This window comes from Xylocopa sonorina, chromosome 5 (assembly GCF_050948175.1).
Source record: "Xylocopa sonorina isolate GNS202 chromosome 5, iyXylSono1_principal, whole genome shotgun sequence".
NCBI classification, from domain to species: domain Eukaryota; kingdom Metazoa; phylum Arthropoda; class Insecta; order Hymenoptera; family Apidae; genus Xylocopa; species Xylocopa sonorina.
Window position 1 is genome coordinate 2922229 of NC_135197.1, and position 16122 is coordinate 2938350.

Sequence of the window (16122 nt, forward strand, 5' to 3'; positions counted from 1 at the left end):
GTCTAACGGAAACATTAATCCGCTTATCATTTATGGTATCTTATTTTTCGATCAAGAACAAAACGAACCTTCCAGCTCGCACAATTTCTTTCGAATCAACACTTTTGCCTGGCGTAGTGGAAACGAAAAGCCTAAAGAAACTTTATTTTATTTCTTGATTTTTATTAAATGAGCATGAATCGAACAAAGTTCCACGTTAAATTGTATTTCTCATTTCATATATGAAAGCATACTAAAGTGACTATAATTGGAAATAATTACAAGGATCCGAATACTTGTACCAGACATAAAGAAGAGAATGAATTTACGTTGTTCCTTTCAGCTGTCTATAATTTTTACTTGACGCATAGAACTCGAACGACTACATTACCACGCGAAACGTATTCACTGATTTGCGAAAGCAACAATTGCCTCAGAACTTTTTTGTCTCCTGTTCTACTACACGTTCCTTTTACTTTCATCCCCGTAGTCGCGGGGGGAAGGAAAGTCATTGTTTTTCCAGGGGCGACACGGTTCGTCCCTTCGCCAGGCACGATGGTTTACTGCTTCATTAGGTGGGTAACTTTTTTAGGGGTTTTTAAAAAGCGTGAGAGTTTATGTCTGTTTGCCGGGAGTTTTAAAACAGTTTCGCCGAGCCTCTCTCGCACCCTCTTCTCGAGCCGGACGCGCTACACCGCGTCTGTGTGCTACAACCGCTCGCCAACGGAGGAAACGAAACTTTCCACGGTAAATTTGTACGGAAACGATCCCAACGCTTAACGTTTTGTCTAAGCCACTTGCTCCGCGACTACCCCCAGCATTGTTTCAATTAAGTGCTATTTAAGAAAAAATCGTACGCCCATAGAGCTCGTTCTAAAACATTTTTCCTCGACTTATCGTTGCAAACGTGGATGCTTCCTGATTGCGAGATAATTTTTCTTTTAGTTTCTCATAATGCACGACTGTATAAGTGCATCATGCGACGGGCATTTATTAATTTGTAACAAGTTTATTTCGCGTGCTAAATGATATTAACGCGATATTTTACGCGCATTAAATAGGATGATATGAAATTAATATTGAAAGTAATAGAACGAACGCGGATAAAATCACAGGCCGCGTTTACCTCATTTGTCATGCAACGGGTAATTCAGCTGTCGTTCTTGCTTCGTAAACGAGCGCCAGCGCACACCAATTTACTGTCTTTCCAAACATAAAACCGGAGAGCAAACTTGCTGATCCAAACGGATTAATAATGCAAACTCAAAGTGTTGCGTTTAAACGCCCGAATATTTCCAAACGGGCTTTTTCCACGTGTACATGTAGGTATTACTATGTAGACATTTACTCGGCGCGTAGATACGCGCTTACATCAATTTGCTTCAATAAACTAACATTTTCTACGCGTGCCAGAAAAATGTTTAGTTTATAAAACGCGCAAGCGTGAGCGAGAAACGATTAGCAGTCGTTACTACCGCGTGAAGCAGTGATAATTTTTCAGTTTTCCCTTCGGAAAGGCAGCGATAGCTCGAGGGTGAAACGATCAAGCGAAGGAGGAAAAGGATGAAAAGGAGGAAAAGGAGAGGAAAGCAAAAGGCGCTAAAATTCTCAATTACATTAACTCGATTCCGGTCGCCCGTGCCCGTGTCACGCCACTTGGAAGGGGTTAGTTAAGAGAACCGCTATTGGATTAGCGAGGACCCCGTCCAACCCCCGCGACCCGCGTCGGTTTACCTTCTCGAGTCCGCGTATCTGTACCTTCGTCGTTTGCACGTCGTACAAATCCCTTAAGCGAGGCTGCAATAAAGCACGGTTTATCGTTCGCCAAATGCAGCTACGTGTGAACCGCTTTGAAACGCTCGGCTACCAAAGATAAACTGGGTATTTGTTCGCGTGGCACGGAACTCGGGGACATCGTCGCTCCCTGATGACGCGTCATAATTCGAACGTGTCTTCGGATACAACGGACGAGAAAAATAAAGGAAATCCAATTTTTAACCCGTCGTCGATACGATGCGATGTGTTACCTTTTCGCTATTTTATTGTTAGCTGTTTTTACATAATATTGCAAGTTGGAATTTAGTATCAGATTTCTGTGCGACAAGCAATTACGATGCTTGGACTCTAATTAGTTAAAATGGCAATAATTGATTCGATGTTCTATATTAATTGTTAATCGTATTATGTTGAATTTCTTACTTTTTTTTATACAACTTTGAGGTATGTGAACGTACTGTCGTGCAATCTTCTGGAAAGTACACGAAGTAGGAACACTGTCGCCAGCCGACGGCTTGCGAGATCGCGATCGCCAGTTGCTTTACTCGCTTTCCACCTTTCTTTTGCAAATTTCACTGATAAAGATTTGAAGGTACTACTTTTAAATTAGTTTTTGAAGATTCTAATACCACAAGTAAGTAGAAAGAGAAGTATTTATCGCGTATACTATTTTATATTAGCTCATTTCTCTGTTCAAACTATATATTCGATTCCATTTGGGGTAAATACATTTTTGTAACCACAAATGTGATTTCATTATCGTTATAAGACGATCTTTTTTGCAGTATTCTATCGACGAATATTAAATACGTAGTTATGTCATGATGAAATTAGGTAGCAAATTATTTTCCATGTTAGAAACAGTCTCAGACTACAGAATTTCACTACTATTAGACACATCAATAACCGCGACGTTAAACGATCGATTCAAAAAGATACAAACCTACACTTTACATCTGAAACAGTATACTGAAGTAAAACGACGATTCGTTCCGTGTTAACAAACACACCATCGAATGCAACAAGTAAAAAGGGAAATGTATCGCGTCATTCCATACATCGAACGAATGGCACCGGCATTGAAAATTTTCCCGGGAGAAACGAGAACGGATCGGTTTACTTCTAGCCAGATACCTTTTTACGCGATGGAAACAGAGATTCTAGAATCGAAAGGAGAGTACTCACGTTCCGTTGTCGGCAAGCGCGGGCTGTGGCCAAGCACGTGGCACGGGTTCCTCCTTGAGTATCTGCCTCATGTCCTGAGGCGCGAAAACGAGAGGCGCCCGCGGGTGGTGATGAGGCGGCGGCGGTGGCGGAGCTACGCTCGCCCCGTACAGCTTGCGTCCCCAGTGGCCCTCGAGTTCAACGGGGCTTCCGCCCCCCGTGGTGGCCCCCGTGCCACCCCCTGCGCCGAGTCCGAGCCATGGCGACCCCCCAGCACCCACGATCGTGGAGCTGGGCAGGAGACCGCTCCACTCGTCGGACCGCGTCGTGAGGCCGTACGGACTCTCCTGGGGCAACAGGCTTCCTCCTTCGCGTTGTCACCCTTCGCGAGAACCTTCTTCGCGGCTGATCGAGAGAGACACCAATCTCTCGGTCAGAACGCTCCTCTCCGCCGCCACGTTTCTTCACGACAGCGCATTAATCGAGCTCGTACGGTCCCGATTACCTTCCCGGTTGCCCACCAATGTCCGTAATCGACGCGACCAGCAACACCCCCCCTCTATCCCAACCTGTCACACCATTAAATCGGTAGCCGACCGCGTGTCGGCGCACACGCGTCCCCGCGAAACGTACTTCTCGATCACTTCTCTCGAGCCCCTCGAGCGATCGATCGATCGACACCGCGATAGTTACTCTACTCTGCCTGCTACTCTGGTAACCCGCTGCGTTTCACTGGCCACTGTTTTTTCTTCTTCACACGACGCTCTCACAGTTTTTCTGTCCCGCTACCGTGCCGTTCGATTCTGTCCCTACCGGTGGTCACTGAACCTCTTCCTCACTCTCCATGTCACTTACTACCTCGCACGTAGTACATCGCGCGTAGCTGTCGAACGGCTGGCTGCGATCGGGAATCACGGGATTCCCGTTCCTCCTGCCGGTTTCTCGATCCGCGTCCCAAGCGTGCACGCGATGCCTCGAACTCCTTCGAGATCCTCGGACGATTCACCTGGGATGAAACGGTCGTGGCGGGTAACGCGCGTTAGAGCAGCGGTAATCTGAGCAGCGGGCGACGCTGGTGGCGTTGTGCGTATATCGTCGACACGAAAGTGTCGTCGGTAGGGTGTCTCGTGACCAGAAGAGAGGTCCTTCGAGGTCCCCAGCCGCGCGTTGCTTCCCGTTACGGCGCCGCTTGTCGAATGTGTCAGGGCCGGCTCGAGCGGCGTGCCACCGGGTCCCAACGGGGACGGGCCTCGAGATTCTCGGTGGGTGTGTCCGTTACGGACGCGGCGCAACGACCAGCCTGTCGGATTTGCCTTGCCCATCCTCGATTTTCCGCCAATCCGGACCCACCGTCTCGACCAATCCCGCGCGCCATCCGCTCGCACCGACGCCCATATCGAATAACAAGGACGGTGGCGCCACTACGGCGACGCCACGAGGCTGTCATTCCGGCGCGCGCCGCGGACGCTCGAGGGTGACATTGCGTCTCTCCTCCGTCCGATCCGACCTTCGAGCCCGCGAACTATTACGAGACGAATGATCGACCGAACACGATTTCAACGTCGGAACTCGGTCACGCTCGTTGCTCGATCGCCGTTCGGGAGATACACGTTCGTTTCATACCAACGACTTTTTATTTCCAACGTGAAAATCGAGTTCGTTCGGTTCGCTCTTACGAGCAGGATTGCTTCCTATGGTATCGTTATTTACAATCTTGATAATTTTAGAATTGTTGAAATTGTTTTGAAATCGAATCCTTTCGATAAATCAATTCAACTTTCGAGTAAATTGTGCACAATTTCAGCAGTAACACGTAATTTTACTTGGTATCGTTAAATCAAAGTGTTTGAAAATTGAAATATCATTTTATCGATTTTTTGTAATCGCTAATATCGAATAATTTTGCTAATTTTTAATATTGAAATAAATTCGTCGTAAATATGTACGAATTTTTGACACGTTATAAAAATATATTGGATACAGTCAAAACTAGCAAGTATAATAAAATGACAATTGACATGTATTCACTTATATGTATAAGGATGAAAAAGATTGCGGCCTAAGCGCGCCTTTCCGCGGCATGTCTGACCACGATCCTCTCGCGCGGTTTAATCTATTTACGCGAGTCCCGCAGAGTCACGGAACTCCGCGCATCGGTACACGAATGTCCAGGCATTTAGCAATCGTCTTACATTCCTAAATCACGAACTCTTCGATCCCCTCTCGACTGAAATTAACTAATTACATTTTACAATTATCGCGAGTTCCAACTAAACAAGTAATTCTGTACCGCTTAACTCTCGATATAGTTTCCACGAAATTGACAATAGTGAAACGTAGCAATCCAAATTCGTCCCACCGAATCGTTCTAAAATAAGTAAAATGTATAATTAATTGTCAGTCCATCCAAGTTTCGTCGAGTGTAAGATTCCTCGCGTGAACACAACGAGACTAGTGCCAACGTAAAAACGCGATGTCGGACGAGTGGATTCTTGCTCGAGGCATTTCTGCTACAGCGGAGTGGAACTTCGTTTCGACACCTCAGGCATCAGGATCGATCGAACTTTCCTCCAAATTTGGTCTCCCGCAGTATCGAGCCATTTCTTAGTCCACGACGCGGGGTTTCGATCACTGCCAGCGTGTAGGTACTTAAGAAATTCCGTTCTGCGACGCGGTTACGCGACGATAAAGCGATGGAAAAAAGGGGGGGCATAATCGACGTGGCTGAAAAGAAAATCGCTGCAATGACTGGTGTCCTTCGAGTATTTGCAAGTTGGTATGCTGAAATACAGCCTGATGGCCGGGCAGTTAGTGCCCTTTCCGGGCGAGACGTCGACGTCTGGCAAGGAAGCTATCTTGACGTGGGGACATTTAATGGCAGGTGCGTCACGTATCGCGAAGAAACACCTCACTCTGATGTGGAAGCTGCCTCGAACTCGCACCTAGCCTGCCCCAGTTTTTACCGAGGCGTAATCAAGTACGGGGAAATCCATGGTCTCTCCCTCAGGAGACCATCGCTCGAGGCTCACTAGCAACTGGTCTACCTGATCGCCGACTCGTCGGGTTTAGGTTTCTCGGTAATTTTCTACACCTGGTTATCACTTGTCTTCGAAGGAATAAGCGTTCAAAGAAGATGTTGCTTTCGTCGGTTCTTACGAACGTATCGTGGATCCCCAGTTTTCTCGATCATTAATTGGCGGTGACAACTCCAGGATAACCCGTATAGTGCTATTTACCGCTCATAAAAGCTTTCTGTTTGAAACAATACAATTTCCCGGTATTTATGCCGTACATCGTCGACATCCACTTACTTACAAGCGATTGCACGTAACAACAACTTTATGACGGTGTTACGCTTTTCTAAAGTGTTTTATAAAACCTAGGAGGTTTATATCATTAACGTTTAATATTTACTAAGTATTTTTATATAAAGATTGCATTCTTTCTTAATTTTCTACGTATACTTATATAAATTTTATATTCCAAGTGGATACTCTTACGTGTAGACGCAACCGTCAAGATTTCTTGTTCCGTTCAAATTACTTATCATACTAAATGTTCAAGAAATAGACTTTAAAATAATTGCGACGGTTGTCGATCCTTCGATCGATAACTCCAGACGTCAAGATAGAAATTTGTGAACGCTTGAAAAATTGGGAAGTTCGTTAATTAAGCGGGATGAAACTCCCGGAATGACAGAAGCGCTACGTAAATCTTGGCCTGCGCGTCGGAAATGTAATTATAGAATTTGTTTGAATAAATTTATGCGTTCGAGGGGACCGATCCTGGTAAATCGTGAATTTAAGAGGGAAACAAGGATGTCGGGTCCATAGTGTTTCTCAGTACTGCAACCTTTTTTTCGCTCGAGATGCTACTTTTCTATTCGTTCTCAGGGAGATTCATGCTTGAGAGTCACTGCTTCGAGAGTATGGGGTCTATCAAGTAAAGATAATGCGTTCTGTGTCGGGTAATTTGACTTCCTCCTCTTTTTTTCTTTGCTACCTTCACAAGCATGCTTATTCTTTCGAACGTTTTGCATCTACGAACAGCTAAAACACCTCAGCAAGTGATGTACATTTTCTAATGAAAAAAATTATTTTCCTACTCAAAAATTTGTTTATTTCAATTCTTAAGTCTCTATATTGGTTCAAACATGGTAATCTCTGCTGTATATTATCCCCAATATTATAAAACATTCCTTCATTATTCGCTTGTTGTTGCACCTTTTTTTTCATTTACGACTATTTCTATAAGAGATGCAATAGATATAAAAATGCTAAATAATTCAAATGTAAAATTGTAATCGATGCGCACGATTAATGAATTTTTTTTATTAAATTATAACGCTGACAATTTATAAAACGCACGACGCAGCCACAGATCTGACAGTGTCTGTTACGAGTCGTGCGACACGATGCGCGAAAATGGCTCAAGACAAATGTTCATCACATGGTAGGATAATGAAGTTTAATGAGGGTCAGGAGGCGTCATTATGAAGCGTTCGAAATGTGCGCGTGCCAAACCGGTTCCGCTCCCTTCTTATTTTAAAAGCTCGTCTCTCTTTCAGAGTCGTGATTCATGAGATCCCTCTCGGCTGCCCAACGGCCTGTAACATTGCCATCTTATGGCAACGACGCGAGTGGTCTAGAGTATGGGGGCCCATTTAGAAGTGGAGCTGCCGCTTTTTGCTCCTTGACTCTTTGATCCGTGGAAAAAAAAACCACTTCGTTCGCCGACAAAAAAATTTAATATCTGCCTTCGTACCGTTTGGTTCCACCACTCTCGAACGCTGCGCGCCGATGCTGTGAACATCCACTTCATTCCTAAAGCGACGCGTTACTTTTATCATTTACAAGCGACCGTATCTATCGCCTCGAACGAGCATGTGTTACAGTGATTATAAAATTTAATAGCGCATGCGTACCCATATTTTATAGTAATTACGCTTTTTTCATCGGGTTCTGCATTTCCTTTCAATAATATTACGAAATAATGAGCTACTTACAAACAATCTTAGTAATTTGTTGCACTGTTATGCATAAATATTCGAAAATATCTCGAACACATTTGTCTGTTAACCATGCTATTTTATGTTTTAGTGTGCTTTCCGTCGAAAGTAAAATTAGGGGTTGCTTTCGATGCATAAGGGAGAAGTAATACGAGGAATGAAGAGATTCAAGTAACCCGCAGTGGCGCGCCTGCACAGGTTCCTTAAATATTCGGCTAATCCAATAGCAAACGGTGTCAACGCAGCTAAATGTCTCAATGATGTCAAATGAACATCACCGCATCGGCCAAATCCAATTACTAATCGGTAGGGTCGGTCCATTCGACGGTACTACGGTTTGCTTTCGCGATGCACCCTACCTAGACTAGAACCCAGGAAAGTTCCGAGCCTATTACTAAGCTATGATAATATTTCGATTCTGGTTTTCCGTGTTTGTTCTGACGAACGCAGAACTTAGTCTGACATATGTCGAGTTAAACGCGCAAGTTGCAGCATTGCAGTCGTCCAAACACACATGAGGCAACCTAACAACTAACAATAGTAACAATCTGAAAACAGAAAACGAGTAAAAAAATGTCAAAGTATATTTTACACAAAAAATCTTGCAGCCAAGCGTTAAATTGCACTAAAAATACAATAAATGCTACCTTCGAGGTAATATTCATTGATTCATATTCATCACCCAAGATCAATCCTAGTAATCATAGATCGACGCCTCTCCGCTTACAGATGATCACTATCGTCGTCCCGTTTCTAAGGACGATAATGCGTGCACTTGTCTGCGGCTGTCTAGTGACGGTGCGAATTTCGCGTGCGACACGGGGTAAGGTTCTTTCAAACCGAACAGAGAGGCGTGCCCTACGAGAGTGAACCACATTTGCCCCGCTGTAATACCATATCTATAGGCGAAGCTAGGGCTACAGCGACGCTGGCTGGTATATCCTGGCTAGGCAACGGGGGTCTTGCCAAAGATGTCCTGACATATGCGATGCTTACGTGGGGTGGCAGCCCTAGGGCTCACGGATTCGGAACATGTGCGCGCGAGCTGAACTGTCCAAAATTCTATGACGGAGTTTGTTTGCACTTGCACGCGCGATTCGTGAAGTGGATGCGTGATTATTTTTGTCTTTGCCAAGATCCCGAGGGCCATCAACCTGTCACTGGTTAAGCACGTTTACGAGTTCAATCTTTGGTAGGATCGAGCATTTGGTAGCTGATTTTCGAGTACCGGCGACAACTATTTTCGAGCTCTCTTTGGTTGCTATTTACCAAGTAACCCTTTCGCTGCAACTTTCCTCGTTGTATTTTTAAAACGCTTTAAATACTAGGACGCGATAGAATTGTAATGTATTATATTAAATGACATCGAAAAACACGCATGGCGTTTCGAGTAAAAAAAAGAAAAAAGAAGAGAAGCGACAACACAGACAACACGCCATTGTGTACACTCAGTCTAGATGGAAGTTCAGCATTTGGTATGACAATACGGCTGATCAGCGCATCGGTGCACGATTATAATGATAATACCAGCCTCCGTTTCGAAGGGAGGGAACGCGGGGGCGCGCAATGCCCCCTAAGGGGTGCTCAAGTTTTTCGGGCAAAGTTTTTCCTACGCAGATGCGCCACCGGACGGGACCATTTATTAGCGCGGCTATCCAGCTCGTATGCCCCCCATTCAAAAGGGCTGGACAACAGGTTGCCGCGTCAACGTCATTAGCCATTGCGTTTTTGTTCGTAGCCTTTTGGGGTTTACCTTTGTACTGATAACGAACCCGGACCTTCGCGGTTAATCCTTCCGTCCGGGAGCTAATCTCGAGGAACGATCTGCTTTTGGACCGCGTCTGACAAAAGTGGACTAGTTCCACTTGGTATTTGTACGTACAACTTTCTCGACGTTGATAAGTGAAGCCTATAAATATTCATTGGCGAATAAAAATTTGATCTGAACACAGATATATAGGTAGGTACGTAGGACAGATTATAATTTTGATTTCTGTTGAAGTAGAAATATTTGCATGATTCCTCTCGATGTCTAAGAAGAATGAAATTTATTTAATGAAATTCCTCTTTAAAAAAAATGCGTTGCACTTGCAATCATGTTTGAAGTACCACAAACACATGTAACATTATAAAGTTTTAGATGTTCAAATAGTTAAATGAAACTCTGACTCTAACCTAATTACGCAAATTTATTTTTTCTTACTGTCAATATTATTTCACGGTTGTCGAAGAGACACGTTCAAAGCTGTAACGAAATGGAAGCTGTACCTTAATCAGACGTAAACGAGATGTATCGCAACGGAATGACAGGCACAAATAAATGAATACGCGTCGGATGGGATATTTGGGGATAGATACAAGAAATTTCTATACGGTTCGCGGAAGTTCGAGGAAGCGCTTCATGATTTATTCCACACAGATCCACGGACCGCAACCGCAAGTAAACCCCTCCTCGGTAGGATCGTGGACGCGTCTGTTTCCATAAACCAAATTATTTTTATATCCAGGGATCTACGTTCCCGTGAATTAGTGATAAGCTCGCACGGTCACTCGATACGATGTTGACCATTTCGCGATCCCTATGATGTATATATATATGTCTCTACAGATGGATAGATCTAGCTGAACCACAGTTGCGGTTTTTCCATTTTCTTTCGGTACCCATTATGCGAGAGATTTGTTTCACTTTCCTTTCTCATCTCATTTATCATCAGGCTTATTCTCATCTAGCATCAATACACGGCACACTTTCAATTTCAGGAAATTAATAACGAAGAAAATGTAGAATATCATTAATTGGGAAGTAGAAAGTATCGAATAAACAGTTTAGTTTAGAAGCTATTAGATTACGTCGTTGGGAGATTGAAAACTAAAACATAAATAGAATTTGGAATTTTACTTTCTTAAAGGAACCAGAGACAAATTCTTCTCCACTCTCAACCCTTCCTCTACTATTCTCTTCATGTGTAAAATCGACAACTGTCTTCAACGACGCAACGGTCATCCGTGAAATGACAATACGTACGTCCCGTTAGAGGTATCTATGGGGTAGCAATAGACATCGCCGCTAAGTACTACGAATTACCACTGACCCTGTACGTTGGCGATTTCATTGAAGGTTCGCCGGAGGGGGCGGAAGTGCTCGTGCGGGTAGTCGTTAGCCGATCGTTTTGGGGATGAACGCGGGGAATTCGGCCAGTTAGCCAAAGTGTAACGATGCATCCAGGTCGAGAAATCGTTCCGGGGAGAGGCGATACGGTGTTCTGGGGACGGAGAATGCGCCAGTCGGAGATAGGACACCCACGAGGGCCGTAGGGACACGCTTCGAGTTCGCTGCGAGCACCAAAGATTACCGAAACTCTAACTTATTTTCTGGTGTTACTTTTCAAAACGGTGTAAAGCACTTTTATAATCCGTACTTGCCGCGTAAATAATAATTTTCTGGAAACATTATATTGCTACCTTTATGTCTAAATCATGACCGTGCAAATTGCACTTTTATGCGAGAAACTGGGTTGATATTGTTGTTGCCTGCTTCTAATTTTATCCTTGATTGACCAAATAGATAGACTGACGTTTTAACCACGAAGAAGTACCACTTGAACCACAAGGATGTTGATTTTGATTATTTGTGAATCGAAAATCACACTTATAGCATTCACATAGAAGATATTAATAAAGTACGAAAGTGCGAATTCATCACATTATGTCATTTGAACCTTTCGCAAGGTTTACAATAAAATTGATCGAATTTCTGTTAGGTGTGCCTGACTCTTCCTTGCGTTCCTCGAGATCGACGTCTGGACCTTCCAGAGAGAATTTCATTCGATTAGCAGCCCGTATCCCCCGCTTTGGTCGTTTGGCAGTTAATTCATAGATGATAGTCGCGTGCCAGCGCACGGTTCGTTAACATTTTACGATCGTGCGTTCGTATATATGGAGAAAAGTTGGCGGAAGACACGAGACAGGCATTGCCAAACACGCCAGAGCCACGCACAACGTCGAAGAAGAAGGAGAGAACGCCGAAGAAGTGGAAGGACGAAAAACAAAGCAGCGGTGAAAAAGGGAAAGGGGGAGAGAGGAGGTGGGGTAGGAGGGGTGTTGTTGGTAGCACGAGAGGGGAAGGAGGGATAAGGGGGAGGTTTCCAACGCTGTCGACGGGACGTGTATCCGCTGGATTGCGGCCTCGTTCGAGAATCCTCATGGGAAGACGCCATCTTGTTCTCCTATGTAGGTATCCACTGCCCGCCAACCCGATGTCCTGCCACCCCTTTGCATAAACTTACGGACGGACGATGACGTCAGGCAACAAAGGCGTTCAACTCTTGTTGGGATATCGATTTGGTATTTGTCTCGCCGTGACGGAACTCGTCGAAATATTGGAAAACCTCCTCTACCTTTCGCGCTTTTACTAATGCCTGAAAATGAACGCATTTGTTCGAAATATCTGACCATATTGCGCGTTGCCATCGACTTCCGCTTGGATAACCACCGATTAATTTATAAATCACAGGAGCTAGAAGTTCGTACATTTGTATCGGTCACGATGATATGATTTTAAGGGAATAAGTTACCTTTTAATTATTCTCAACTGTAACAAGTTCCGGAACATTTCTATACTTATGAAAATTAAGTGTTCGAATGAAACGCAAACGATATAATTAACCCAGTTATCGCGTAATTTTTCATTGTTTATAAATTATTTACGAAATGGCCCGAGATCGTTCAGAATATTCGCGCGATACAATTACCTCAATCAAAGGGAGGAAACGTGATGATGATTGTGGAATGGGAAACATGGCGAACTCATTATCATCGAAAGTCTAGACGTGTATTTATAGCGCCGCGGGGAAAAATAGCAACGATAAGTGTCAGTACGTCCATAGTATTCAAATGCTATTTTATTTATTAAATGGCGCAAGCACGGAAAGGTTCTTTCGGATCGCTATGCTGTTGTGGCATACACATTTTATCGGCTTTAATTGGACGCCACCGCATATTCCCGGTTAATTAATACGAAAAATTGCCAATGTTAATATCGCATGCATTACCTATTTGAAACGGTCTGTTGCATCGGCGCACGGACCGATGCCCCGCGAAAGGGTCACCTGAACGGCAGTTCATATACAGAGGGTGATATTAATGTATTTTGTTGTAATTATCGAACAGTCACTCGTGGTAAACGTTCCGCGATTCTCATTCACCAATTTTCCATTGTTCTCGCAGTGGTTTTCCTTGCAGTTTCTTTCCTTGTTAGAAAAACAAAATCGATGTACTAAAAAGTTTGTGCCCCTCCAAGGGCGTCAGATCAAAAGCTGATCTCGATGGATTCATTCGTATAAAAATTATAGATTTATAAGAATTCAAAAGACGATCAATACGTGTAAATGGTTTCGTTACTGCACAAAAATTAATTAAAGGTTTATCTTAAATGATCTGATGATAAAAATAGTATACGACCTCTGTCATTCTCAACATATACATGTAAGAAAATATGAAAGAAATTTTTGATAGCCGTGATACATATTCCACAAAATCAAGTGGATTACGTTGCTGGAAAACAGCATTGTTAGCGTGCACTCGAAAAACTGTCGCGAGTTTGCGGTCAGTTAACGGAGGTACGAATCGACGGGAGCCGATTAAACTGCGCAAAATCACTTCTTCCATTTGAGAACCCCACCGAGAGCGGGTAAATAACGAATTGAAAATCAATGGTATTACGAGATTATGCGTTTATTGGTAGAGAGCTAGTAGAGTTACCGATGCCCAGAGCAGTAATATCGAGTAATTGCGTAAACGCACCCGGATCCCTCTGTGTGCCTCTCTACCCCACCTAACGAAACTCGGGAATGTGATCACCCGTCCGTGGAGTTTCGCGCATTCGTGCGATCGTTCGTGATGTTTAAAATAATTATCTTGATATTTCCCTCCTTTTTTTTTCCACCGAATCTCGTCCGGTGTTGATTGCTCGCCTTTTATTGGTTATCGATTTTGAAAAACAAATATGACGGGAACGCATCGATACTCGAACGAGGCGAGCGCTTTAGCGCGGGAACACCTGTTTGTTCAAATTAAATGTTAATCTATATTTAACGCGGGAAAATTCAATCGAACCGCTATCGATTAATTTTTACGAGTAAATACCAGGTACACGGCCACGTTGATTTTTCCAGATTAAACGACAAGTGTTCACAGGCGACATAAATCGATGGAAGGACCGTAAATTGCTGGCTGCGCTTGATAGATCTATAATTAATTATCCTCGAACGTTTAACATTGTTTATACTAACAGCTATACTAGCTGGTGGCAAACAGCGGCGCAATATCGTGGCCAGCTCCCAGTGGCAATCAAAGTAACGACTCGTACAAAAGGACCATGCGTCAAGGTCTTGTCCGACGACGTTCCCGCAATATTAGCCACCTTGGGATGTGTGTATTTCGCACATTAACTTGTTTACACAGGACTGATTCTGGGCCCGGTCCACGACACATTGCGTGCAATATTCCACTGTTTATTTCACGGCTCGCTTAATTCGGACACCCTGTTTCCTTGTTTTCTCTGTAAATTCACTATCGCGTTGGTCGCCACGCTGAGAACGTCATGCGGAGAATAACAGGAAAGGCATTTCTCTTACTCAGCCCGCGATCATTCTAATCGGCTGAACACTTTTTAAGAAGATTACACATTTCTGCGTGAATGCTGACCTAAATTCACATCCTTAGCTCGAAGCGTTCCTTCTTTACTTTTAACTTTATAAATGCTAAAATATAGCTTACGTATGCAGTAAGATTCTGCAATCACTGTACGCGACAAGAGAAAATAATTTGCCGCACAGTGCAAATCGACGGATTATCCGTGCGATATCGAGGATCCCGCAGAATCAAGTGGCAAAGGAGCGAGTCGAAAGATTAGCCGAAGCGTGACAAAGACATCTGAAGAAGTCTCGGATAGGAAAGTTGAGGGAGCCGCAGATCCTCATTACGCGCGTGGCAACAGAACAGTAACGCTACAATCTCGTTGGTGGCACAATTATACGGTGGGAAATAAGGGTGAGATCGAGAGCGAGAGGGTAAGGGTGAAAGGCGAGCAGAGGTGGCGGCGGTGGATAGTGGTAATTCCGTCACGCCGTAAAGGTTGCTTTTTATCGTCTCGAACCTGTACGCCCATCCGAGTGGATCCTATGGCCTCTGTCAGACGCCTAGGCGTTCCGCGTATTTCCTCCCGTATTCCGGCGTTTGTTTCTCGCTTGGCCCCGTTTTACACGTGCCCGGTTGATTGTTCAGGTTTTATTATCACTCGTTGGGTCCCCGACTACCCGTTCATCCGGCGTGCACGGCCGTGGCCACGGAAACGATCCGCCGCCACCAATGGCCGCGGAAATAAAGGCGGGAGTTAATCGTTTCTCGACACTGTGCTGCTGCTGCTGCTGCGCGATACAGGGGCCATCACGGTTTATCCAGCTTTTATAGATCGTTGCATATCAAACATTGAATATTTTATTCCTGTTGAGATTCCGCTCGATTCTTCTGAATTGTGTTCGTTGCCACGGAAATACCTGGGGATTATCCCGTTAACCCGGCGTGAAGCTTCCCCTAACGTTTTGTGCTTTTATTTAAGTACCGTTCATTTGCGATCGATAAAACTTTTCTTCGAACGGATTGTCCGCGATATTTCCAACGGACCGCGCTTAGAAGTACATTCCCAGCAACGTTTAACGTTATTAAATGTTTCACGCCGATGGAGATATATTCGTTCCGCGAGCAACAATTCACGTGCAAGAAAAAAAAACTGACCGTAAAGGTAGCAGGCAATTGGAATAACTTGAACGATAAATTAGAATAAATCAAGATAGGGATATACCGAATTGCCCAGTAAATTTCGAGCCCACAATAACTCAACCTTACTTTGCACCCCTAATAAACCCACGCGAGCGGTTAATGCGATTATAAATAACAGAAATGAAGCGAAATTTTTTATTCAAAAAGGCAAGATTCATTTGTTAATAATGCACGCGGAAGAGTATCAACTATAACCGGGCACCGAAAGAGTTTCCATTCGCTGGCGTTAAAAATTCATCGCTCGCCGGCCATCTAATTAAATGGTTTATTCGATTCGTTTCATTAGCAAAAACGCGCCGGCCGCCGCGCATTTCGGTATTATTTTTCCGTCCCGGACAGTTTAAACGTTTCCATCA

The 16122-nt window shown here is 44.1% G+C and overlaps 1 protein-coding gene across 5 annotated transcripts in view; it reads right to left on the reverse strand.

Moving 5' to 3' along the window:
* Positions 1 to 3442, reverse strand: part of Kn (EBF transcription factor knot) — an 80633-nt gene extending 77191 nt beyond the window's left edge. For all 5 annotated transcript variants that reach the window (XR_013101841.1, XR_013101842.1, XM_076895052.1 and 2 more), the window contains exon 1: positions 2941 to 3442. Coding sequence is in view for 3 of the 5 variants with exons in the window: in XM_076895052.1 (XP_076751167.1) it covers positions 2941 to 3011 (71 nt within the window). In the remaining 2 variants the exon portion in view is untranslated. The remainder of the gene's footprint in view (positions 1 to 2940) is intronic.
* Positions 3443 to 16122: the final 12680 nt, after the last annotated feature.